This window comes from Halichoeres trimaculatus, unplaced genomic scaffold, assembly GCF_033239565.1.
Source record: "Halichoeres trimaculatus isolate MK-OKI-2021-1 unplaced genomic scaffold, fHalTri1.1 fHalTri1_scaffold_15, whole genome shotgun sequence".
Classification (NCBI taxonomy): Eukaryota; Metazoa; Chordata; class Actinopteri; order Labriformes; family Labridae; genus Halichoeres; species Halichoeres trimaculatus.
Window position 1 is genome coordinate 17,271,752 of NW_027437193.1, and position 26,477 is coordinate 17,298,228.

General features: G+C 40.6%; 2 protein-coding genes across 7 annotated transcripts in view; one reads left to right on the plus strand and one right to left on the minus strand.

Annotated features, from left to right (window-relative positions):
- The first annotated feature begins 1,909 nt into the window (after positions 1-1,909).
- Positions 1,910-15,630, plus strand: ankrd33bb (ankyrin repeat domain 33Bb). Its single transcript, XM_074689361.1, has 5 exons — positions 1,910-2,401; positions 10,891-11,020; positions 14,418-14,558; positions 14,642-14,805; positions 14,949-15,630. Exons 1-5 carry the CDS (start codon positions 1,910-1,912, stop codon positions 15,603-15,605), a joined length of 1,584 nt encoding a protein of 527 aa, XP_074545462.1. The 3' UTR covers positions 15,606-15,630.
- A 5,783-nt stretch (positions 15,631-21,413) lies between these two features.
- ctnnd2b (catenin (cadherin-associated protein), delta 2b) overlaps positions 21,414-26,477 on the minus strand; it is a 215,625-nt gene continuing 210,561 nt past the window's right edge. For all 6 annotated transcript variants that reach the window (XM_074688273.1, XM_074688270.1, XM_074688268.1 and 3 more), the window contains one exon: positions 21,414-24,146. In XM_074688273.1, coding sequence (XP_074544374.1) covers positions 23,883-24,146 — 264 coding nt within the window. In that variant the 3' untranslated portion in view covers positions 21,414-23,882. The remainder of the gene's footprint in view (positions 24,147-26,477) is intronic.

A 26,477-nucleotide genomic window follows, 5' to 3' on the forward strand; every position in this document is an offset into this window, starting at 1 on the left:
TTTTGGGTAACTTTCCCTTCTTTCTTGACCACTGGCAGTTCACCATTTACCTTTGTACAATTTCAAGCTTTTCATTAGACTAACTGCCTAAATTTCAAGAAAAAAGTGTAAATATTGAGGTTTCTAACACTTTTACCTGGAGTGTACACGTGTGTAATTTGTTTAAACAGACAGTGTATATTAAAAAACAAATAACAAATGTAGTATCTATTTTTATATGCAGGACTTAGCCATAAAGCTTGTTTTCATCTGTAGTCCCCGGCAGGACAGAGCGGCTTTCATAATGATTAAGGAAGAAAAATAAAAACCAAGAGTGCAAAAAAAAAAGAAAAGAAAGAAGATATTTAGCAAAAAAAAAAAGATGTATTTGGATTTGGACCACACAAAAGGGTGAAATTAACTGACCCAACATATCAGTACCCTATTTTGTACAAAAATGTACACACACACAAACACACATGCACACAGGGGCATGTAAAGAACACAAATTACACATATTAGTGTTTGCACTTCTAATATGTCTTGTGCCATTGTTTAAGATCCGTGAGACATTCCCTTATTGTAACCCGTATTCCTAAATGTAGTATGTTTATGTAGTTTCAACAAGTTGTTTGAATAATGTTATATCTAAATGACTTCATCCCTTCATGGTCACTGAGTACGCCGTGACATGTTCAGTTTAACAGGTTCATTCTTTGGTCTCTGTGTTATCCCCTCCCAGAAGTTATTTACTAATAAATAGGCAGCTCGCAGCTTGAAATAGAAACGTATTTTCAGACCCCGGGGAAGGCGACATGAACTTTTGAGTTAGGGTTATCCCAGTTCTCTCTCTGCCTTGAACACAAATGAAGTCACATGGCGTAGAAATCCAATTGAAGCTGGAAGTGTTGAGCACAGGAAAAACCCGTGGGGGGTTGGAGACATCCTGACCAGCTGAACTGATGACATTAATTCTCACATAAAACTATCTTTGCCTGAAGAAAGGTACTGTAAACAGTCAAGGAGATATCAGATCTACATGTGATGAGTTAATGTTGTGTGCTCTGTGTTAAGTATAAGTAATACATTTTTTTCTTTGGATTATTTTTATAAAACACCTTAAGAAACTACCTGACAAGGGTTTTAAAAGTACCAACATTGGCCTGTGTCATTTAATTTTACTCTCCATTGTGCTCCAACTGAGGACATTCAAAGTCTCCTGTCACAGGGGAGGGGAAAGCCACAGTACAGCTCGAGCCAGAGAGAGAGAGAGCGACTAAAGGGATTATCATGCGTCAGTTCGAGAGAATGTCTCATCCCATTGCTTGCCATCATCAGAGGAAGCCCGTGTTTCTCTACTGGGAAACATGGGATTAGTTTCTGAGAGCTGTTACTGGTGGCAGTTTCCAGCCAAGACCACTGACACTTCTTCTGCTTCACAGGAGGAAAGTTTTAGCTTTTAAATTCTGATCGGGCGTGCAGGATTTCAGGGAGTCAAGCTGCCGTCTGGGCTCTGATGACGCGATTAAACGATGGGATAGACGAGGCTTCACCAAGAGTCACATGGAAAAGGACAAGGACTTTTAAACACTCCTCAGATCATGGAAACCCTGACCATGCATTTCATCAGACCTTTCTTCATGACCTGTCATTGGAAGTTATGGAAATTCCTAACCCCGACGGCATCCTGAGCAGACATATCCAATGATGGTTAAAGATAGAAGGCAGAAGCTGATGATGGTGGTGCCATACCCGCCCCTCTGACCTCTACTGACCAGATTCTCTTGGGAAGAGACAGATAAAAGTCTATCATACAGCGACCTTGTCTCAGGGAGGATGAGACAACATATCACAGCAGGCTGGGGGACATGGGCTCTGGGCTCCTCTAGACAATAATTGGAGGAGTCTGTTGGGGCAGGGGAGGGTTTAAATGGTGTTGATAACAGAGGAACAAGGTGAAGGTTCAAAGGTTCGAGAGAATGGAGTGCCCATTGGCATTGGACCGGATGGGACTGACTTTAGGACCAGCACCGTGGCTATGGATAAGCCTGTTTTGTCCCTCACTAGTGTTGATGAAGACAGCCATGAAGAGCTCTGTGAGGACAATGATGAGCTCTTTGAAGCTGATTACTCAAGGAACTATTGGGAAGATGAGGACGATGTCTACCAGGAGTTTGAGGAACTGGACTTTGAGTCCCTGCCTGATCGCTCGGATACCCGCAGCATCAGCTCAGATGACTCTTTCTATCCCCCAGATTCAGACGACTTCAGGTCCCACATGTTCCGCCCACCAAGCCCTGAAAGCCCCGAGCCTATTTCCTTCTTTAAGGCCTGTTGCAACAACAACCCTATCATCGTAAAGATCATGATAAGACAAGGAGTGACTGAGGAGGAAGTGAAGGAGACGGACAGGAACAGAAGAGTAGGTGTCTGGTTTCTATCCATTTTTATCAAGTGGCTGATTTCTGCTCCTGGTTTTCACAGAAACCACCAAAGACTATGATTTGTTCCACAGTCAGAGCTTCCACTGAAAACCAAAGGATGCTCTCTGACCTTCACCAGGTTACAGAATTAACCATTAACCCATTTCCATGGGGTTCGTGTGTGTGTTTGAGCAGAACCTGCATTTCAACATTTCCACCATGGTGTAAGTCAGCAGTGTCAATTTTGTTAAGGAAAATAATGATGATAAATGTTTGTCAACAACCCACTTTGCTATGAAGTAAACAAGCTTTATAATCAACTAAAGAAAATAAAATAAAAACTGATGAACCTTTATTTTTGGCAATTAACAAGATGAGACAGAAAAATGTTACTAATGGGTTGTTAGACATTCAAAATCCATTATATTTTCTCCGGCTGTGTGTTAAATACATTCCTGTAGCAGACTCATCCAGTCAGCTGAGAGGTTAATGTTAGCTTGGTTGCTTACCTGAAACAGGTGTGTTTAGGGTGCAGGTTCCCAGGGCTTCTGACGTCTGTTGTTTTTTGTTTTGTTTTTGGTGCTGTTTAGCATTGATAGCTTAATGTTTAAGCTCAATTTATCCCATTTTTGATCTGCTAGACAAAACTAGTGAGACGTGAGGAAGTTTGGTTCAACTCCCTAATCATCAAAGATAAAGAAGCAGTCCGAGCAGAGAGCAGCAAACTGTCCAGTGCACCTGTCACTGCAGGTGCATTTAAAGACCATCATTACAGTTTATCAGAGTCGAGAGATTAAAAATAGAGCCATAGTGTCCACAGAGAGAATGTTTTCTTTGTATTCGACATGTATAAAGGCTCATTCTTCTATAGCTCACTCACTTCCTCACTAAGTTGATCAGCAGGACAGCACAGCAGCTTTACACTGGGAGGAATCCCCAGGCTGAGTTATTGCTCAAAGATATCACACAAGATATCGTGAGAACCTTTTGACTAAAGGAAAGACACAATTTACACTGACTTAAACTATATGGTCACCAAGACTAAAATGTGACCAAAACTAACAGGTTTTATTTTCAAAAGAGTAAATCTGAAACAGCAACCACAATTAACACTGAATATTGGTTTGTGCATTGCTGGGCCAGGATTTTGCATGATGAGTATTATGATCTAAACTCCAAAGTTAACTCCTTAACCGGCAACGGTCCGCCCCTTCGGTCTGTTTGACTTAGATTTGAATACAGAGCCTTGTAGATTCTGGCAGATGTTTAACATCTCAATATTACAGTGTCAACTTTGTCAGCAGGCTCCCCCCTTTTGATAATATACATAGACCCAGACAATTTTGTAAAACAGAAAAACACAAACATTCACACCACATCACGCTCGGTGGGTATTATTGGTTCTAGAAAGACCATAGAGTGATACAATTGGTCAAATGAGATGTCAATCAAAATGACTTAAATGTTGACACTGAAGTATTGAGATTTGAAACACCTCAGTATCTACAGGGCTCTTTATTCAGATCAAAGTCAGAACAGCATGTGGACTGGCCACTGTCGGATACTGGGTTAAAAAAAAAAACTTTTTGTGCTCTTTAAGAGAAAGACTATAGACTGAATAAAATATTGATGTAGCCACAGCTGTGTCACATGTCTGCTCCTGACGCAGAGTAATGAAGCCAATCATTGGTGGGGGCAGTATTGGATACGACACAGGCTGTGAGCTTCCTTTTTAACAACTATAGGGCCCCTGTCAGTCATGTGAGATCAGCTGCGCCTCTGATTGGAAAAACTGTCAATCTTAATATTTTTAAACCACTGACTTTAGAAGATTTAGAACTGCACACTGTGTGCAGATAGTGAAATTAGCATTTCAGACCCAAGATGGTATTTCAATGCTTAATGTAAAAATTCTGTGTTTTTGTTTGTTTGCTTGTTGTGTACGTAGTTTTCATAATGACTACTCAAGGAACTGCAACTTTTAGCACTTTTGCGTAGGCTTCATTTTTCTAAACCAGATGTTGCTTCTTGAGCAAGACCAATAGTGCAATTGTCTTCTCTTTTCTCAGACTGTCATTAACTAATGTAAACTTTAGAGACTTGCCATCACTCCCCAGTCAAAACAGAGGATATAAGCATATTTGTAACACCTACAAAATGACCCAAGTGTCACATAGTGGGTCATGAGGAATGTAAGCTAGGTGCTTTTTTTTTTTTTTTTTTTTTTTTGAAGTAACAAGCAGGAGAGGACAGCAAAGTGTACTAGCAGCTTGTAAAAAGTCCCAGAATATGCCCATGAAAAAGTCCCAGAACACTTAGGAGGTAATATTAGAAATGCTGCTGATGTGCACTGGAGTACACCAAATAGTCCTACTGTAACTCATATTGCTGACTGTAAACAGTGGGGGCTGCTGTGGTACTTATCCATAAAACCATAGAACAATAAAAATGTCCAGATTCCCTACAAGGAAGTTTCATCTATAGAGGGTGTTGTGTGGTTGGCTTGTGTGTGAAAGTATGGATAAACCTAAGAATAATAAGAAAAAAAAACAGAGTAGGTAAAACTACAGATGAAGTGCACATTTCTTACTTACACACATTTACACTCAATATTCACACCACAGAGCCACAGTGCAACAAAAAACTCCACATGCAACAAAACCCCATAATCAGTCACGACAGATCCATAAACCAGGACCTGTTCTTCTACGTAACATTCAAGAAACAGGGGGGGATAAAACTCAGGCTCACCCTGTCTGAACTCCATTGTTTTTCTCACCAGCAGTCACATCAGGATTTCAGCTCAGGCAAACTGAGCCTGGATCAAGTCCTGAACTCAGGTGAGCCACTGAAGGTCAAACCCTAAAGGAGGGTTGAGAGCAGTTGGTTAAGCCCTCAGTGACAGATGGGAGGCTGTAACTGCCCAGTGAGTGTGTCAAAAAGCAGCTTGCCCTCAGGGCTCAGCCTTTTAAGGGCTTCTTAAGACATTGACCTGAGAGCTGGGAAAGCGATACACCATGCCTCCAGGGCTGAAACCGAGCAGAGTGGTCCAGACAGGTACTGAACTCACTTTTTTGGTGAGGACACCAGGGATGGTGTTAAGGGATTCAGTGTAACTGAGTGGAATCGATGGGCTCATTGTTCGTTATGAAATTAAAAAAAAAATGAAATTAAAAAAAAAATCTCTAGCACAAAAGATTCAAATGATTAAGGGGTTGAATAATCTTTGGTAATTGTTCCTATTAGAGTGGCATCCTAGGGTGATCCACTCACCTTTTTTTTTATTTTTATCCCAAATAATAATGCAAAGTTCTTAAAACCTGATTTTTTTTAATAACCATCAGCAACCAAGGTGCTCTTCTCTGTGTAAGATATCAGTAGAAGTGATCAATGAAATAGATGGCCTCTTTGAAGCACAAAGTCCTGCACTGTGGTCATGTTCATGTGGGTTTTCTGGGGTCAGACATGGCAATAACTTAAGAGCGGCTGGTTCAGGAAAAGAGACAGAGGGTTGAGAAACACCAAGTTATCACAGCTAAAGTCCAGTCAGTGGCTCATTTGTTAGCTTGAGGAGGAGCTAACAAAACATTAAGTTTCAGCATCAAGGGTTTCCTCTTTGGGGTGGAAGCTGAGAATATTGTTAAATTACAGACCAGACTTGTACTGTGAAGCTGGATTTTCTCCTATCAGTGGGATAACTTCAGGGTTAACCCTGGGGTTGCCATCCCTGGATGCTGGATCACTTCTTTGGGTGAATCACCATGGTAAGTTATGCTGAACAGCTAAGCTGCTTGGGAGGTTAGCTGTTCAGAAGATCCTGTCGATGTTGATGAGACTGTGAGAGGAGCGCTTGGAAAATGAAGTGTTTTAGGAAAAGATGCAATCATTTTGATGTCCCTGATGACATCCTGTACCAAAGATACAGATTTTCATTGGATGGACAGAGCCACTTGTGTCAACAAAGCTTTGTCACTGACTGCTTTGAAGGCTGTTTTTGTACTTGCTCTTGACTTGTTCCCACTAGTGTTGCATCTGAAATAATAAGGTTAATAGTAGCTGCAGAAACATGGATTTATGGAACTCACAACTACTCACAGCTTCATGGTGAGAAATTAACATTATTAATGTATTATATTAATAATATATATGGGAATATAAACCAATGGAAGGGCACTGAGGGAGCAATCTGCCTGAAACGTCTGTGCCCAATGAGTTAATATTAATCTCATAAATTAAGGTATTGTTGGCAATTTTCTGCCGGCATCCTTTGCTGGCTTTTACTGCAGCAACAGTGTTGCTTTTGGTCTGGATGATGAGTTTGAATTCTTCATGTTTAGAAGAATAAATGTCTGCTGCTCCAAGGTAAAGTGGGCTGGTCTCTCCATGTTTGTGATTGGTTAGATGCTGCAAACACCATTCCTTTCACGTGGGCAAGCACTGATCAAGACTGGAGACCCTGGGTTCACTTCCAGCCTCATAGTATCCCTTATCAGGATTGTGAATGTCCACCCTGGTCTTTATGCACTAATGATTGTCAAGTACCTCAGCATCTTACCAAGTTTCCTCCAGCATCTGTCTGTGTATAAAAGCAGAGGAGGCCCCTGTGACTTCACCTACTGCAAGCCGCCTTTATAAGTCCTTGTGTATTTTGGCCTTTGCCATGTTTGTATTCTGGAGCTATAAGTTACCATAATTGGATAAGAAGGTGGAGCTGGAGAAGAGCCAGGGGTTAGCAAATGCCAAGTTATCAAAGCTATACATTCAGTGTTGCTGCCAAATAGAGCCATTGAATGGACTAGATAAATAGATAAACACTGTGTTTCCACACAATGAGGTTATATGTAGCTGTGGAGGTACCTGACAGGTGATTTTTAAATAGCCTAAAGAGCATGCTCCAGCTCTTACTTGTGGTGATGAGCAGCCCCACTTTCAGTCTCTCCTCCTCCTCCTCCTCCTCCTCCTCCTCTGCACATGTAGTCTAGATAGTGAGCTTCTTGCCAGTGTATTATAGGTTGATTCATTGTGGATATAATTTTAAACTTCACTGTTACACAGCTCCTCTCTGGTCGCTCACTCAGAAAATAGAACAGTCACGGTCCTTTTTTGATGGCTCGAACCATCTCCACACATGTGAATAAAGTGTGTCCATATCAAGTGCAACCTCTGGTCTAAGAATATGAGACAATGCAGAAGTGCTAAAATCTGCTGTTTCTTGAGTTTCTGCTTAAGGCTGGCTGTGGAGGTACCCAAAGTCACATACACACCAAGCCAAAAAAAAAAAAAAACAGTTTTCAAAGCAGAGATTAACCTATTTACAGCCTGGTTCAAAAAATGTCTCCTGTCTGAATTGCTAATTTTACTATCGGCACAGACTGTTCGAGGGTGAATTTTTTTCTAACTCAGTCGTTTAGAGGATATTAAGATTGTGAGCTTGCCCAATCAGAGGCACAGCTCAGTACGCAAAGCCCTTGCCACTACCAATATGGCCACTATAGCCACACGCTTCATTTTCAGTTTCAGAAACACATGGGTGACGCCAGGGAGACTACATCCATGTTTTATACAGTCTATGGTCCATATAGAGGGATTATCAGTCCACATCATCGTAAAGTTGCGCACGCATCTTTACCACAGAAGCAGCGTTTGGCTCCATTCATTCAGACGAGTTCGCGATTTTTAAACAATGAAGTCATCCTGTTATCAGCTTAAAAATGTACACTTGTTCTGTGGTTAGTTTTTAGAAATGATACTATACAACAGAGGCAATGTCTATCAAGTTTTGACCGTCACAAAGCAATGGGTGTTTTGGAGTTAATAGCGACCACGCGAACTGGTGACTCTCAGCCAACAGTATCAGTGATTAACGGCTGAGAGTCACCAGTTAACAGGGTCACACTTTACACTGAAACACCAGCGACGTCTTCAGGTAATAATTGAACGTGCCGTTGTTATCTGATTTGGTGCAGTTGTCTGGGCGTAGTTTTCTGGTTCTTTAATTACAAACCTTGTCTCAGACTCAGCAGTCTGTGTGCTCTTTTTTGGTCTGGGAGGGTTTCTGATTTATTGACACATGTTTCCATCCTGGTATGTCACAGTCATGAGCATTGAGCAACGTGCGTTTATATTACTCTCTGGGTACATGCCGGATTTCTCAGCTAAAAATGTCTGTCCATCTAATATCTGTCCAATTGCTGATCTCTTCTATCCACTCACTGCTATTTCACAAACCTGGTTTACCATCCATATAAGTGATGATATGTAGTTTTAAAATCTGTTTGGTTAGCTCATCCACGTCAGTTGACAAACTATTATACTCCGCAGTGCTTCTGCACCCAATTGCGCGCGCATCCAGCGTTGCTGATGAACAAATAATCCCTCTATAAACCAGGATCAAACCAAGTACTACTGCCATACTGATTTATAGGGTACCATGTGTGGTATTTAGATATTCATCAGAATGCAAATAAAAACTACTTCTTTTTAACTAAGAATAAACAGCACGTCTTCTTCCTTCCATTGCACAAAAGGAAGCTGGACACAGTAATGCCAGTAACTTTTGTTATTTTATCTCAGTCTTCTTCAACAGCTTAAACAGTGTAATTTGAGTGTGTATAATGTTAACCATAGATTGTTATTACACAATTAAAAAAACAATGTTAACTCTTACTACACTCTTAGATTTGAATCTTTGAGTTTCTGAATTAACTTTAATTTCCTAAAAACTTAAAAAAACAAAACAAAAACAAAAAAAAACAACAACTTTGGTGTGCAAGACAGCAGTGGTCTCTGGTCAGTGAGAAGTGTTGCCACAGACTGACTACATGACTACATGAACTGGTCCAGAGGAACTTTAGGCTTTTGGTCTAGACACGTTCATGGTGTCTTGGGATCTGTCCTGCTCTCCAGTGTCTGAAGGGCTCTGAGTCACTCCAGCTTGTGAAGGTGTCAGTGTGTGTCAGCAGTAAATGGTAGGGCATTATCGTTGTTAGACTCACTCATAGTTTAGTATGGTTGTATTTATGTTTCTAAGAAGCCAGACTTAACAGCTGTTCAGTTACAGCAGTTTCTTATTAAAGAGACCTTTTTTTGACCATTATGTGTTACTATTAGTGACACTCATACCAGGGCAACATCTGGTTTAGAAAAGTGAAGCCTATGCGGAAGTGCTAAAAGTTGCAGTTCATTGAGAATCCAGTTGAGGCTGGCTGCAGAAAGACTGGAACTCACGCACATATCCATCCGTACAAACAGACTTTTACAGCATTAAAAAGTGGCCTGGTTCCAAAATGGCTTGGATCTGAAACGCTAATTTCACTATCAGCACGCATTGTACGGTGGGGCAATTTTTTTCTAACCCTATGGTTTAGAAGTTGTTAGGATTATTTGATTGTCCAATCAGAGACACACATTAGCTCACATGACTGACGGGTGCCCTGTTGGTGTTTGAAAGGAAGCTCAAAGCAGGCGTCATATCCAATGTGGCTGCGTCTGCTGATTGGCTTCATTTCATAGTATAAGAAACAGATGGTTGACGTCACAAAGACTGCGTCCATGTTTTATACAGTCTATGCTCATACCCCACTGCAAAAATACTGAAATATCCCCGATCTATTGTTCAATACCACAAGAATAAAAAAAGACTTCCTTCCTTCTGACATGCGATTTAACTTTTCTTAATGCAGGCACATCATTTAAACACAACAACATAGTTAGTTTCTCTGAGAGGTTGTGATCATTTCATCTCTTCCTGTGTGATCAGGCTGCAGGACATTAACGTCAAAATTAATAGGATGTCTAGAAGACAGGAAACCAAGATCAACTAAAATAGTCTTTACTACAGTACTTGAGTCGTACTTGTTTAATATTACTGTAGCATGGCTGACTCGTTCATCTGATTTGTTTTCTCTTTCTCATCATGTTCCGCCGCTAACTGGTTGAAATGTGAATGCAGATTAATAGATTACCTGTTAATCTTTGTCAGTCAGTTTTTTGCTTAAAAAAAGAGAAAAAAGAAAACGCAAAAAACAGCCAGTTTCCTTTTTATGTTTTTTAAGTCCTTTTTATGTCCTTTTAAGTGTGACATAAAGATGTGCTTTAGATCGTCATTTACCCCTCTCATCTTGTCTGTTACCCTCTTCTGTGTAATTGCAATGTAGTTTTATCAAAAGAGCAAATCAAGCCAGTGTGAACAATTGTGTTTCAAACAATGAAAGGCTGAGTTTGGGACTTACATAGTCTGAGTTAACAGTTTAAAATTAGCCCATATAAGTCTAATTCAACCTTTGAAAAACAATCATTTCTATTTAAGGCAGAAAAAGTTGACCTATTTTATTCTGCAACTATTCATAATGCTTTTTCCCTTTCTTGGCTGCAAACCACTAAGAGTCCCTCCTGGAGCCACCAGGAACTATTCAAGTGTTTCAAAGGTTAAAAATCAATCAGCAGTAAACAGAAAAGGAGCTAAAGCATTCTTGTTTTTGTGTTTCAGTCTGGTCTGATTGTGGCATGTTACCATGGTTACGTGGATGTGGTCATCGCCCTCTCTCAGTGTCCGTATCTGGATGTTAACTGGCAGGACAACGAGGGAAACACAGCTCTCATAACTGCAGCACAAGCAGGTAAGTTCACATTGCTGGTCCACATATGAGAGAACTTTGCTGAGTTTTTGAGGAGATGTCTTTTGTGTTTGTGCTGTAAATATGAAGCTTCTGTTTGCTGTTGAAGGGATAACAGATAGTAAGTCCTGTTTGCTTTTGTGCATTCTTATCTATTCCATTCTGCGGAGGTTTTGTCATTACAACAATAATCATTAAAGGTACATATTGTCCAGGATGAGCTGGACAATATGTGACTGAGCTGTAATGTTATACTTCAAATGAGAAATTATTTGAAGTATAACATTACAGCTCAGTCACATTTTTCTGTCTGTCTTTTAACCTCACATATTCCTCCTTATTATATATCTATCAGCTCATTCCAAAGCTGTCTCCCAGTTCAACATGTTGCTTTGCATAATTAAACCCTCTCTCCCACGCTCCCTTTGATGCACAATTTACAGTGGTATACATTTGATTGCCGAGAATTGAGCTTTGAAATTGGTCCACATTAAAGCACAGAGCATTTGATGAGGTCTGGTGCTTCCAGCCGCAGGAATCACTGTTATTTGCTGGCATTAGAAATTACCACGGTAAGTAATTTCATAGTGATGCAGCCACATGTATCAGGCGTGGTGCCCGGCCTCTCATCTGCTAACGATGATGAATGGCTCTCTGTGGTCTTTGATGAATAGCTGCAGACTGCTCTTCATTTTCTGCTTCATTAAAAGAAGTATCGATCCACGCTCGTGACAAAGTGCTCTGCTACATCTCAGGGGAGCAGGTGAGCTGGACTCTAGGTCCACAGGACTGTAGCAGAGAGGGGTCAGACAGAGAACTAAAACTTTTCACTGAAGGTTAGAAGGGTTGAGACATCTAAAAATAATCAATCCATCTTCTTTTGACCGTGTTTCTGATTCCGTCTGTTGAGGTTCACAGGGCCAGCTCCAAGCCTGTCTGAGCTCCACCTGGTCACACCTTAGGTCGAGTTGGCATTTCTAAAGTAGTGTTTGCCAGTGCTTGATTCAAAATGACAGATTTTAGTGGCTGATTTAACAGACAAAACAAACACTTTTTAATGCAGCTAATCATAATTTCCCTTCAGGCATGACTCATTTGTCTTCTTAAATAAGTAATTTATTCAATTTCAATTTTTAATTTTAGTCAGTTTTGATTTTACAGTACGAGTTCAAAGTGTTGGTTATGCACCAACTGAAAAATACTGATGTAACTATTTCTTATTTAATTTTTTAAAGTAAAACCATTTCAGGGAGGTAGGATATGTTCTTGACAGTATCTATAGGTTTCTTTCTGAGTGGTGGAGCTGGTCGTCTCAGTTAGAAGGTCCAAAGGTCAGGGTTGATCTCAGGTCCTGCTGTCCACATGCCGAAGTGTCCCTGGGCAAGACACTTAACCCCAAACTGTCCTCAGTGACTGAGCCACGAGTGTGTGTGAATGGGATTAGTGAATACTGATGGGCTCTTTGCACAGCAGCTCTCACCATCAGTGTTTGACTGTGGTGTGAATGGGTTCATCTGATCTGTGATCTATCCTATTCTAAGACTAACGCGGCAGCTTGTCTGCATGCTATTCATTCATCAACATGCCATTTGCTTATTGGCTCTAAAACTCGACACTGAATACTAAATAGACTGAGAAAACAAAACTCAGATAGGAGTTTCTAGCTCCACCTCCTGGGGTAGGAACGGTATGTCTGGCACCCCAACAGAAGGGTACCAAAAAGTGAGACGATACAGGTCGGTAATTTGTGGACCTGTCCTTGCGATCAATAGAAATGCCATTAAGTGCACGCCATACCAAGACAGACCAAACTAAACCGCCTTATGATTGATAGACAATTGGCTCTACCACTGAGCTCCCCAGGTGGTGTAGAGAGGTGACACAATTTGTGATTCCTTAAAAATCCACTCCAATCCAATGTCTTTTTTTTGTTTTTATTCCATATTTTTACTCACATTTAGCTATTCAGACCTCATTTTTAAATATCAACATCTCAAATGAAGACCTTTTTCTCAACTTGTCAGGAGAATGTGACTGACACTAAGTCTGATAAGACCTAGAAATAAGACATCGACGAAGATTAGGGATGGGAATTGATAGGATTTTGTCAATACCGATGACCTTATTGATTCTGCTTATTGATCTGATTCTTCATCAATTCCCTTATCAATTCCTGTTGTGAGTTTTCTTGGTACAAAAAGTAGCTTTACAGGTATTCTCTGTCAACAACATGTACTTGAGTTTATACTGTAAGTGAATAAAATGTAATTGGTCCCTGAGTCTGGATATTTCTGGGCATAATTATACAGAAACAGGAACACAATGTGACGTTGATGTACTGTGTTGTTATATTTTAACTATTCAAGTAGGCCATCTAGTGTCTTAAAGTGGTTATAGCAATGGTTTAAGTTGTTTGGAAGCTTTCCGTAGTTATGAAGTCAGCTAGTCATGAGCCTGTTAGCTTTTGACATTTGAAATTCTCAGTATTTTTCACAAAGAGTTGATGTGATATGTTATGAAATTCTATTCTGAAGCTGAAGTTATACTGATGTATGCTAACTGCCAGCATATCAATGCAGTTTCCCATATACGTTAGCTTCAAGCTTCCCCTATTTTGTTATTGTGGTAAATGAGGTGATTTATCCCATTTCGAATGTACTAAATATGATTCTCCTGAGAGAGAGTAATGTGCATTTCTTTATGAAGTCAGTTCAGTAAAACTTCAAGATGAAAATCCTGAATCAGAGTTTTCTTGGGAAACGTTATCTAACTGCTAAGCTAAGATAGCTGCAGCAGACGAGTCGACGTAAGGCCCGGTGGCTCCAGCACAATGTAAAGAATTGATAAGGGAATTTAAGCACAAAAGCCAACGATATCAATGGATTGAAACATTTCTTATTGATTCTCAACAGGAACCGGTTTTCAATTCCCATCACTAATGAAGATTTTCTTTTTGTTTTGCAGTGTAACTGAACCACAAAGCAGCATGTGCACACTGAAATATTTTACAACAAAAGTCGCCAAGTCAAGTTTAACCTGCCGAGAAGTTTTAAATGATAATAAAACAGACATTAATTGACTCTGATGGCTCTAAGTTGTTGAAAAGAATTATAGGATATCAGAAATGTTTAGGTTATTTTTATTTTTACCACAGCTGACCACAGGTCTGTGCCTAACTGAGCCATTTGTACCAAGAAAACTAAAAGTGTTTCACTATTAATGCATGTGACAAAAGATTAAGAACGTAGTTTAAATAAATCCAGGATAAGTTCAATAAAGTGATGTCAGTAGCTTAACCTCTTCGTTGACAAGGGTTGCTGAAATGGCAGCACAGTGAGAGATACCTTCTAGGCTGTCTCCAACGTCAGGTATTTATCAAACTGTCCTCTTTTGTTTACAGGTCATATATTCATTTCCAATTACCTGCTCAACTACTTCCCCGGGCTTGACATCGAGAGGAGGAACTGTCATGGTTTCACAGCTCTGATGAAGGCTGCCATGCAGGGCCGAGCTGAGTGTGTCAGGGCTCTCATGCTGAACGGTAAAACACATTAAAGCAGCCATGACCAATCCACAACCACATACCCCGAATGGACTGGACTTGTAAACTCTTTCTTTCTCCAGGGGGAGACATTCAGGCACGGGACAACGGCCGCAAGATGACTCCCAGGGAATGGGCTCTCTTCACCGGTCGATACGAGACAGCCAACCTGATGTATCGTCTGATGGCGAAGCCCTGTGCTGAGCAGTTCTGTGACTCCTTCTCCCTGGAGTGGCCCCTGCTGGAGGTGAATGAATTCATCATGACTGCTGCCTTTTATTGAATGCACCACACAATGCTCCCAATACCTCAGAGGAAAATTCACTACAAGTATTGAAAAGTAGTATTTTTCTAGTTCATTTCTGTAAAATGTTGTTTGTTGTTGTGCAGGAGCTGGTGTCCCAGGCTCAGGAACCTAAGTCCTGCTGGAGGCGTTTGCTCAACTTCCTAGCCTGCTGCCCTTACAGGTTTTTCATCAGCAACAAGGTGAACGCAGTGGACGATGGTGTTTTTGATCATATGGTGCGGGTCACCACCTGTCTCTCCAGCCCTGCAATGGCCACAGCTTGCCGCACTGTGTGTCCTGGCAGCCCGCCGTGCATCGGGAAGCGCCGGTATGCTGTGCCAGAGATCCTGAGGAGGCATCGTGTGGCTGAGCTGAAGCGTCTGGGCCCCGACAGACTGAACAACTACAAGAGGTTTTTCCAGAACTCACGGGTTCTCCTCATCCCCAAAGTGAGGGACCGCAGGGCCAGCCTCCAGCCGCAGCTGCTGAGCGACGTGGCCGCAGCATCCTCGGTGGCTCTCAGACGGGCGAGTCTGCTCCCTCTGAACATGCTGAGGAGAAGCAGCGTGCGGCCGGGCATTGTGGTGCCCAAAGTGAGACTCTGCAAGGCACCAAGCCCGAGCTTCATCCCTGACAAACTCAGACGCAACAGTAACCACAACCAGCTGCAGATCCCAAAGTGGAACTATAAGATGAAGAGAGTGGAGAGGAGGCAGGAGGAGGACAGGCAGAGGCTGCTACCTCCAACACGCAGGAGATGAGGGGAGCTGAAGCTGTGTGCTCACAGAGAGCAGCAAATGACCCTTTAAAAACATTTACTGCAACACAGAGCTTACAACGCTCCGTGCTTAAATCTTGGAAAATTGACCAAAAGATTTGACCTTTGGCCTTCTGAAAGTTACCATTTGTTGCTGAGGTTGCTTTCATTGCTGGTTTGGTTGCCTTGTATTACTTGTTGTTCTTCTGTGGGGCTTAAATTGAGCTGCAGTGAGGTTAAAAAGGTATGTAGGAATAAAGGAATAAAACTGCAAGCTACTACATGCTAAACACTGACTGTAATTTATGGAGGATTATCACTGCTCTTCTTAAATTATTTCTAGGATGGTTAGAAGCAAATTTTTTAAACTCAGAACACACACACACACACACACACACACACACACACACACACACACAGACACACACACACACACACACACACACACACACACACACACACACACACACACACACACACACACACACACACACACACACACAGTCAAGGGAGAGTTGGAAGAAGTATCAGGAGAGGAAGGATGGAGCTTGAAAAGGCAGCAAGGTGACAGCCAGTCGCACAGATTTCACAGGATGGAGAGAAGAGCTCAGTCACAGCCAAATCCAGATCGGTTGCTGGCTCCTGCAGCAGATTGCTATGGGAGAGACTCGCTGAGCACGCAGGAGGAAGCCAAGGAGCCATTTTACAGTGACACACACAGTACAACAGGTATCTGCAAGGAGGCTTATGAGCGGTGTTTGACAGCTGAGCTGAGGGGCCAGCTCACACAGGCTTTGTGAGGGCTTTGTGGGGAGTTTGAAAGGCAGAGCCAAAAATAAACAGCTCAGTGCTGCGCTGTGACTCCATCACTTCCAAAATAATCACACATGGTTTTCTTCTGCTCTTGTCTGCTGCTGGATGGAACCTGCACCCAAGAAAAATAGAAGGGGCAGCATTTTTTTGCTCCTGTACGGCTACATGTCTTCTTCAATCATGCATTACAAACAAGAATAAATTCATCCAGCTATGACTGAAAACACATGAAATATATATATATATATATATATATATATATATATATATATATATATATATATATATATATATATATATATATATATATATATATATATATATATATATATATATATATATATATATATATATATATATATAGCCTATTGGTTAATATTTGGATTTAAATATAAATTTGAATTGACTGAGATATTTTAAAATGTACCTAAAACGTATTACATTAAATGCCCTCTAGTGGAGGCAAAGGGGATTGAATTTACATTGTCAAAGACGTAACAAGCAGTAATGAAAATATTGCTTCATGATTTTAACTAAGGCACAAACTCTTTTTTGTTAGTACAAACCAAAATATTTCTTTAACATTAAGTTACAAGTTTTCCCAAACAGACTTGATGCTAGCTCACACTGAATCACCAGGCTCTGCACTCTGCTTTCACTCTTGATTTTTCTAACTCTGGGACCGAACTGGACTACTGTGCGCTGGACGACTGGATCTCTTCGTGTTTCTGCCAAAAACTGTGTCTCAAATGTTGCTAAACAGAATGAAAAAACTGATTACAACTTGGGTGATTTTTTTCTTTCTCTTTCTTTTGCACTGGAATAGAAAACTGATGAAGAGTGTATCTAAAACAAATAATGCTGAAGAGACACTTCAAGAGTGGCATTTAAAGTGAAGCACAACTATTTGTAAATGCCAAATTCCCTGTGTTGATGTTACATCATCTCTGGTCATTCATACTTGAAGGTTATTTATTTCGTTTGTACCCAATTGTGTAATGGATTGTTGCTGTTAATTTTCTCCATACCACAATGTATCAGAGCCATGTTGTAGGAGAAGAAAAACTTGTAAAGAATGAGAAAAAGCATTAATTTACTGTAAGACTAATGTTTCAGTTTATAAGAATAAAGTCATATTTTGAGTCTACAGGCAGACTTTATGCTATTTCAAAGGGAAAGATCAGAAGAGCAGACCGCGGCCTGCACTGAAATGTGGAACATGAATCATCTTATGAAGTTCCTCTCAATCCTTTAGTCCAGAGATTGGTGACCCCCTGCTGTGGGAGAGCACTCATAGGCCAATCCAAAAAACAGACAGAAATGAACAAAACAAAACAAAAGTGCTGTTCTTGATGTGTTTCCCAAATGGATCTTTCACCGCTGACAGTTGTTTTCCTGGCTTAGTCAACAAGGGGTCTTATGGTGACGAGGAAATGGTTGTTTGCATGGTTTCATATAAAATGTAACACCTATTTTTTTAAAATATTTAACTAAAATGAATGAAAAGAAAAATGGTTAATACTTTTTATTGTTATTATTATTATTATTATTCTGTAAGAGATTTCTTGACCTCCCCATCAGCGTCCAAATTCAGAAAGGGAACTGAACTGAGACAATCAGCCCTAGCAATGAAAAACTTGCTGGCTAACTTGTTAGCACAGCTAGCATCACGGAGCTCCAACACTATCAATAACAACTGAAAAATTGGTTTGCCATTTCTAACATTTGCACAGCTTGCTATTGAGTTTAGACCAGGGCCCGTATGCATGTCCAGTCATTTCACTAACAGAAACATGAGTCATACCGTACTATTATGAAATAACCCATTTGGGGTTTAGTGTTAGCCGCATGCACAACTGCCAAAACTTGTCCAGTTAATTAGTTGCAAGCAAGGCTCATTCAAGCAAGGCAGGTGCAGGATGTCATTTTCCTGGAAAAAAACACTATCCAAAAATGTCTAATTGCCCATGCATAGTCTATATAAACAGAGATAAACATGAACATGTATCTCCTAATACTAAATTGGCTGTATATCTTGACATTGTCATACCTTACCTAAGGATCCAGTTGATCTCTAAATATCTGTGCTCTTTGCATATTTTGTCTTGTACATGAGCACAACGTTCACCATCTTAAGAACAGCAACTCGAGTGTGGTAATCCTGCAGCACCTGTAATGATGGAGTCTACTGCCATGATTTTGAATGCTCTGTTGGGTGTTAACCTGACCCATGCATACCATCAACTTTAACTTGTCTTGTAGTATTTAAATAATCTTATTTCGGTGAGGCCCTTGTGTCCCCTATTGTGACAGGGGACACAACAGAATTTGAAAACAAACAAAATTGTGGACAACTGACCTTCTCATTGTTGTCTCAAAACATCAGGAGGAACACAAAGCTGGTACAGCAAGGGTTTAAGAGCAAGCAAAGATGACAGTAGAATCAAACCAGCATTTGGACACCCCAGCATGACGCTATGAACCACAGGTGTGCGAAACAAACTCTTCGGGCTGTGGCTGAGTTTCCATACACTCAGAGTTCACCTCATCTAGAGCTGTAATTGTGGCTGCCCATACTTTGTACTTACGCAGTGGAGTGTTTTATCACATGAAGGTGAGACCAAACCCAGACCTTCCAGAGATGATGTCCCAGCATGTGGAGTCTGTGTACTCTGACTAAAATGGCCGCCACCCTGACCTGAGGTGCAGCTTCTCTGATGACCACCAGAGAGCACTCATGACCCTGCACATGTCAGGGTGGCTGCATGTGGCTAAAGATAAATGCATGAATTTACAGCTACACACAAACACACACTCATTCAGATAAGAAAAAAAAATTTGCAGGTGAAGCTTTTTTTTTTTTTTTTTTTACAGAACAGAACACTGAGGGTTGTTCTGACAGTTTTACCATTTTCACCTGGAGTTATTTTAAATTTGCAAATCAAACAGGTACATCCTGATCACAAACTGAATCAAATCAATCTGATGTCCGCTGTCTTTACCTGTTGTACACACCATGGCAACAACAATAGTGCCTCTGTCAGTATATAACAGCAGTCAGCTTGAACAGATGTAGGAGCATTGTGTTCTTGTAATCTAAAGCTGGTGGAAGAATCTCATTTTCTCATTTTTCTCATTTTTCTCATTCAGGGTTTAAAGTGTGAACTGCAAAGCCCGGAGGACAGAACTGAATAAGGACAGAAATGTAAACATGAGTGTTCCTGCAGGAGTCTGGTTCACCTTTTCTAACATCACCTTCAGAGGAAATGTTCAGACTGATGTGCATTTACCCCACAAGGTAGGTGATAAGAATCCACCATCACTGAAGCGTTACCAACCTGGGAATTAGGGGAAATATTTCATAGCTGAGCAAACAGATCACTTTGAAGTTACTAAATTATACCCATTTAAACTGGTTAATTATCATATAAAAACAATGTTGTGTTTATGTTAATTAATTGGTAGCTAGTTCGTCAGCAGGATATTGTAAAATAAACTGGTGGTAGGAGCTCAACAGGGTGAGCAGGATTCTAATTTGCATTGCCAGATGCACACCTCACACTATCTTAGTGATTCTTTTTGTATTTTTCTAATAGAAAGTTTTAAAGTCACCTTACTTAGTCATACAGTATAGGAACATTAGCTTAGAGCTATGTATGTGACAGTGGCTGCTCCTGGTCAGTCAAGGAGGGTAAGCTCATTTTTTTTTCTGGCCTACATCATAAATTTGTTAATTTATGTAAACATAATTTCTACCCTCCGTGCCAGCTTGCTAGCAGCTGGAGCTGCTGCGTGAGACTACGACAGGCTGCAAGTGTGAGTGACAGGGGGAGAAGCTCCGCAGCTGTAGCTGTAGCTGCTTATTGGTGAAAAGGGAGAGAATCTTTAAACACAATGCTCGTCGTTTTTCAGAAAAGTAAACTCGCTGGGGATCGATAAAGCGATGAAAAAATATAGCAGAAAGGAGCGATTTTGCAGAGATTATGTCCCGCGCTGAAGCTCCCTTGCCGTGGCCCCCGCTAAGTGCGGCTAAAATCGGTTGGATCTAAATAACTTCTGAAGGACTCCGAGCTGCACGATGTTTGTCTGAGTGAGTATATGAGCATGCACACACCTATAAATAAGGTCCAGATGTCAAAAAAACGGACTTGCCCTTTAAATTCAACATTTAGTGTTGATCTCAGTTATGCAACACTAGTCAGGCTTTACCAAAATGTGAAATAGGAGTAACACTTTGATGGTTGGTAGATAAAATTAGATTTTCTTCAGTTCCTGGTGACACGTGAAATATTAAATGTGGTGGTAAGGATGACTAAATTATCTTAAAGTCTAAAATGTAAACATCTCTGTGAGTCTCTTTTCCTGTGTAAAGGCTTCCAAAGTGCATTTTTTTAACAGATATGTAGCTCTCACTAATCCAGTATTTCATCCTGCAAATGACCCTTGCAGTAGTTAAGCAAAGCCTTTTGATAGTTATGGACTCAACGAGACCACTTTGCACAGACTCACTAACTGACCTTCACAGTTTATATATTCCAAACTTTTCTTGATCTACAGAACTTTAAATATTGAACAGAAGCTGCTCTGTCTTTTGACTCAGCTCTGATTTGGTCTCAGGCCTATTTGGTCGTCTTTCAAACATTTGTCTTTTGCTTTCTGGCAACTGGTGATGAATTTCCAGATGTTGGAGTGCCCTTGAACTCACCGTCCAGGAGAGGTTAGAAAAAAGCTTCAAAAGAAACCAAAAACAAGAACTGGCAGACTGAAAAACTGCAGAGACATCTCATTCACTAACCTCTGTCAGTAAATCTGCAAACTATACTTAAAAAAATGAAAAGCAAGGTGTGCAAGGACAAAAAGACGTAAAACTAGAGCTGATGGTTTGAGTCCCCAAAGACTGCACAGTGTTCGATTGTTTTGCAAAATAGTAAACATCAGCAAAAGACACAGAAAAAGACACTTTTTTGGCAATTGAACAAAAGAGTCCCACAGTCAGAGGTTCTTCGATGGTCCGTTTATATTTTTGGAGCAGTTGCAATCTGTTTGAGGCAATAGAAAGATTCACAATTCTCTTTTTAAAACACATTTGGTCTAGCAACAAAAAAAGTTACCGACGTTATATCTCCATACAGGTCTTATAGTCAGTTTTTTTCTGCCTAAGGATCACAAGGACATACATAACGTTGTCAGTTTCCAGATGCTCACTAACAAATACAGTACTTCTGCTTTTCATCCAGTGTTTGTCTGTGTGGGGACTGTTGCATTATGGGTCAGTTTGTGGGATTTCTAAAACAACGGTGGGTAGGGAGAACCAGGGTCTGTTCTCGTGTGTCACGATGAAGTCTTCCTCTCTCCTCTCATTAAAATAAACAAAACAATCAGAATAAAACACCATCTACTCTCAGGTTTACTGACTACAAATACTCATGCATTGGTGGGTGCATTTTAGCGGTTTAGTAAAGTGAGACCAATTGTAAGAATTGAGAGTTTTCATGCACAGGGAGCTCTTCTCTAAGGTGGTTTTAAACGGTTAAACCTGATAATCATCTGTAATCGCTGCAGAGGGAACAAACATTTTGTGCATGGTTAAAATACAGACATGTTGGAAATACTTCTCACGGATGTAGCACCTTTTTAAACTGCCTAAGTGACAACGTGGATCCTGGGCCCTGGTCTACTCTACTCCACATAGCAACAACATTACTACACAAAATCGACAATTTAGTGTGTTGACCAGAAAATAATGTGAACAAAATTCCTACATGTAGCTGTTTTTTTTACAAGTCTTTTTCCATAATGTTGCTGCTATAAGTGACATCCACATCTGCACATAAAAAGTATATATTTATATTTATATAATATATATCCGTACTCTATTAACAGTTTGTCTACCATGAAGTTAGAATTGCCACCCATCTCTCAGAAAAGTTTTTTTTGTACCTCAAACATTAATTATTTTACAACACAGAAATCAACTAAATTTGTACAGCTTTAGAGGAAGTGATGCTCCGCCTGCTCACAGTCCCTCCATGGTTTTCTTTTTGTTCTTTTTTAGTTTTCTTTTTGTGTTTTTCTCCCCCAAGTCCCGGTGCAGTAAGACAGTTTCATCCCAGTAAAACACAGTTTAAAAAACCAAAGCATTTACAAACTGGCATCGTTAGAACCGTAAGGATGTTCAGCTGAGAGCGTCGGCTGAACTTGGACCCTTAAACACGCCCCTTACGCACCTTCCTGCCTCAGCAGAGGGGAAGTAACCCTTGTTTGGCACGGTTATATACACAATAAGTTCACTCAACAGAGGGGCTCATGGGGAAAAAAAGAGGTTTGAGGTGTTAATGAATAAGGAGAGCTAGCCTATAAAATAACTTTAAAATGGAAAATGCTGCTCAGCTATTCAGTGAAAACCATCTGTAGGGCAGTATTAGGAGCACCGTGACCTACCAAAACTAAAGATTCAACAACCAATTCATACCAGCCGTTCACATTAGCAACATGTTAGCAACACGTTAGCATCTGTATGTAGCTGTGATATGAATTTGGAAAGTCTAAGTGCAGCTATTGTGTGTTTTTCTATGTGTATAAGCTGAAAAGTTTGTGAGAAAGTGAGGTTGACCCAATGGCAAAAGGCCTGACATGACACAGAAAATAGTGCAATGTACAGTACACAATGCATCTCCGTAAATGTACAGTGTACATCAAATACTATACAACCAGAATCGAGAATTAAAAAAGTAGAAACACAACCAAAGAGAAAGAAAAATAAAAGCTGTTACAAATGACTAAGTCCTGACGCGTTCTTCGCCCAGAGGAGGAAACATCACGCTGAAGCCGTAGAGCCAAAGAGAGAAACAAAAGTTAGTGATAGACGTCCTACATGTCCTACAGCTCTGTTTCTTGTGCTTCACGTTACTAAAAGCCATGTTTCTATACCACATATGTACAGGTTTCTCCATCCAAAATCAAAAACCTTTCATCCCAAATCCTTTTTCCTCTTTCTTTGTCCTTCTTCCTCTTCACATTCCCTCTTTTTCCACTTTTCCTTCATGTTCTCTTTCATTTCATCCTTCTCTCTTTCATTCGGTATCCAGAGGCCTCCAGGTGCAGGGGCTCTTTCTGTTATTGATCACAAACTAAACACAGAAAGATAATGTGTCTGTTGGTTTTGTTGGTGGTGTGCATGCACATGCATGGCCGCTCCTCTGTTTCCTTCCGTTCTTTCCTTATCCCCTCTCCTTCCTCACTTGGATGTCTCTAAAAGGAGTGAAATGTCTCAGATTTTCTCCTCATGTCTCTCCAGCTGCACTCCATCTTCCCCCTCCACTGTCCTGCTACCTATGATGCTACTCAGGAACTACAGGGGAGGATGAGGAGGGAGGGAAACTGTCTTCTCATTGTGTCTCCCCCAATTTGAAACTTAACTCTTCTCTATTCCTCTCCTCTTCCTCCTTATCCCCACCTTCACCTCCTCTCAGACCCAGGAGTCTGGTGAGGCAGGATAGTGGCTCGTCTCATAGTTGAGCTCGCTGTAGGGCCGTGAGGCTGAATAGAAGTCTACATAGTTTCCGGTGGACTTGAGACCCTGCAGGTGCATGTTGAGGTCACCCTGCGGGGGGCGCCCTACTGTGTGAACCTGGTTCTCGTAGAAAGCCTGGTCTTCGTAGTTGCTGCCGTCAGTGGGGGGAGGGTTTTGGAAAGGAGGGTAGGGCTCTGAAGGCAGGCCTTGAGAGGAGATCTGTAGAAAGAGAACACATTCAGATTGAAACAAAACTTCAACCATCATGCCTAAGACCCTAACATCATAAAGTGAGATACATTTGCTAGACTTAAATAATAAAAAAGGGAACTATGGATGCAAGAAAAGGGAAACATTTTCAGAGTATTAAACCATGAAAGACACTCTGACTGTTATAACCAACGTTATGATGGGTTCTTTAACAGAAACACCAGCGATAACTTTCTCTCTCCAAGGGCAAAGATAAGAATGTACCTAAGGTGAGTTATAGTCCATATCCAGGACAGTCCACTTTGTCCACTGCCAAGAAGAATACTGTAATCTTACATAGCACCTGATCAAAAACACACTTTTTTCAAGCTAGCTGCCAGATAGACTGGAGATGCAGATCATGTTAGCTCAGCAGAGTAAAGCGAAACTACTTCATCCTTTTTTCATTTAAATTTTTTAAATATATTTATTTATATTTTGTGTGTTCCTGTGTTTGTTTGGAGACCCTACATGGAACCAATGGTCACATTGTTTGAACATGACATCAGCTGTTAACAGCTTGTAGCATGTCAATGCTAACTAGTGCCAGGCCTGATGTTTCCCTGTGATCTGAGGAGAATGAGGTGAGGATGAGGGGCTGGTACTGTAGTGTGAGCAAAGAAGAGACAACAATGACGAGTACTTCCACCCATCATTAAGGGGAAAGTAAGATCTATCTCCAATAAGAAGGATAAGCTAGCTGTGCTAAACCCAGCACCAGAGGAAATACCAGTCGGCAGAGTAGCAACATGCTACGAAAAGGGGCTATATATTTTTATTTTGCTGTTGTGACTCTGAATTTACCTTTGGGGATTAATAAAGCACATTCTACTCTATTCTATTCTATTCTATTCTATTCAAATATCTAAACAAGGTTTGATTTGACATCACCACCAGCTTCACAAGCTGTAATCCAGAGGGACTAAACAGTCTGGCTGTAGGGAATGTTGAAGACACACTTCCTAGATCAGCTGCTGAGTGTCCTGCTTTAAGAGCGTGTTGGGGAAAACACAGCTAAGAGGGATGGTACTTTTTTGAGGCATAGAAAATAACATTACAAATCAATTAATCAAATTAGCTCAGTATTTCAGCTAATTTTTGATCATGGTAACTAAAAGTTGTGGGCCATTTTTACATCTTCATTCTTTGGTTTAGGATCTATGTCACTTGTTTATCACAAAGCTTCAGAAAATCAGAACTCTTCTTCCACTTAAATTATTTAAATTATGGTATTCAGTTATTGATGTCTTCTTACAACTAGCAATTTGTTATTATCTAAAGTTAGTCATCTTCACAGATGTGAAGTCAAATTTCATTTGCTCTGTCAGCCTGTAGCACAAACAGACCTGATCAGTCCTGGGTTATTGCTACTTCTTCTTCTTCTTCTTCTTCTTCGTGTCCATTTTGAGTACTTGTCTGAGAGCCTGCCAGCTCATAAGTTAAAAGATAAAACCAGCCACATTTTGTGCTGCCAGTGGGAAAGATAAGTAATGCTAAAGAATTTACTGGCAACAAAGAAGACTCTGGGATCAAATCACTGCACTGTTCCCATAAAGCTGAATGAGACTCTATAGGAGTTTACAGCAACCTCTTTGGACCCCACAGTAATTTATTCCCCATCTGTGTCACTATTATATTCCAGTGCAATAAAGGGAATAGTTTTGCTGCACTGTTTTATCCCCATCTTCAGTTTTATGTGGTGACAGTGCAGCAGTCCGTCTCTTGGAGGGATGCACTGATGGGGAAGAAGTTGAAGAGATGTATCGACAGTCAGGTGTTTATCACATGAGTGTGTTCACCTTCACCCTCTGTGAACATCTGTTTATGTGCCTGTCTTTGCTGATTGGTTCTTTACTTAAATCAGAGGTTCACTTTTCATCTAAGTACCACAGGGCATGTGAAGATGTGACATATCTCTCAGGTTACGTAGCAACTGTTTCCACACCTTCTACACTGAAGATGAGACAGCTATGACTGACAGCGTTGTTTAACTTACGCCATAGATGGTGTCATCATGTTAAGAGTACTTTGAAGCAATTGTTTAAACATAAAGCTGAGCAGTATCAAAGCAACAGCTGCTGAAGGATGTATTTAGCTCAGCCTCAAGAACATATAACCAAGTAAACACACACATTTACATTCAGAATAATACTGTACAAGACAAATTAATCCGGAGTTAATGTCTTGTACAAAAGAAGTTGCAAGAGACCATCCAGCTTATCAGTCAATTTGTTTTTATCCATCTACCTATTGATTTTCCTTATATTCACACACTTTGGTTTTATCTTCACTTGGCTTCAT

Excerpts from the sequence above, each read along its gene's own strand:
- ankrd33bb (XM_074689361.1), top strand. The coding sequence starts at position 1,910 with ATGGTGTTGATAACAGAGGAACAAGGTGAAGGTTCAAAGGTTCGAGAG. Across the intron at positions 2,402-10,890 it reads AGACGGACAGGAACAGAAGA|TCTGGTCTGATTGTGGCATG; the intron begins GTAGGTGTCTGG and ends TTTGTGTTTCAG. Across the intron at positions 14,806-14,948 it reads TGGAGTGGCCCCTGCTGGAG|GAGCTGGTGTCCCAGGCTCA; the intron begins GTGAATGAATTC and ends GTTGTTGTGCAG.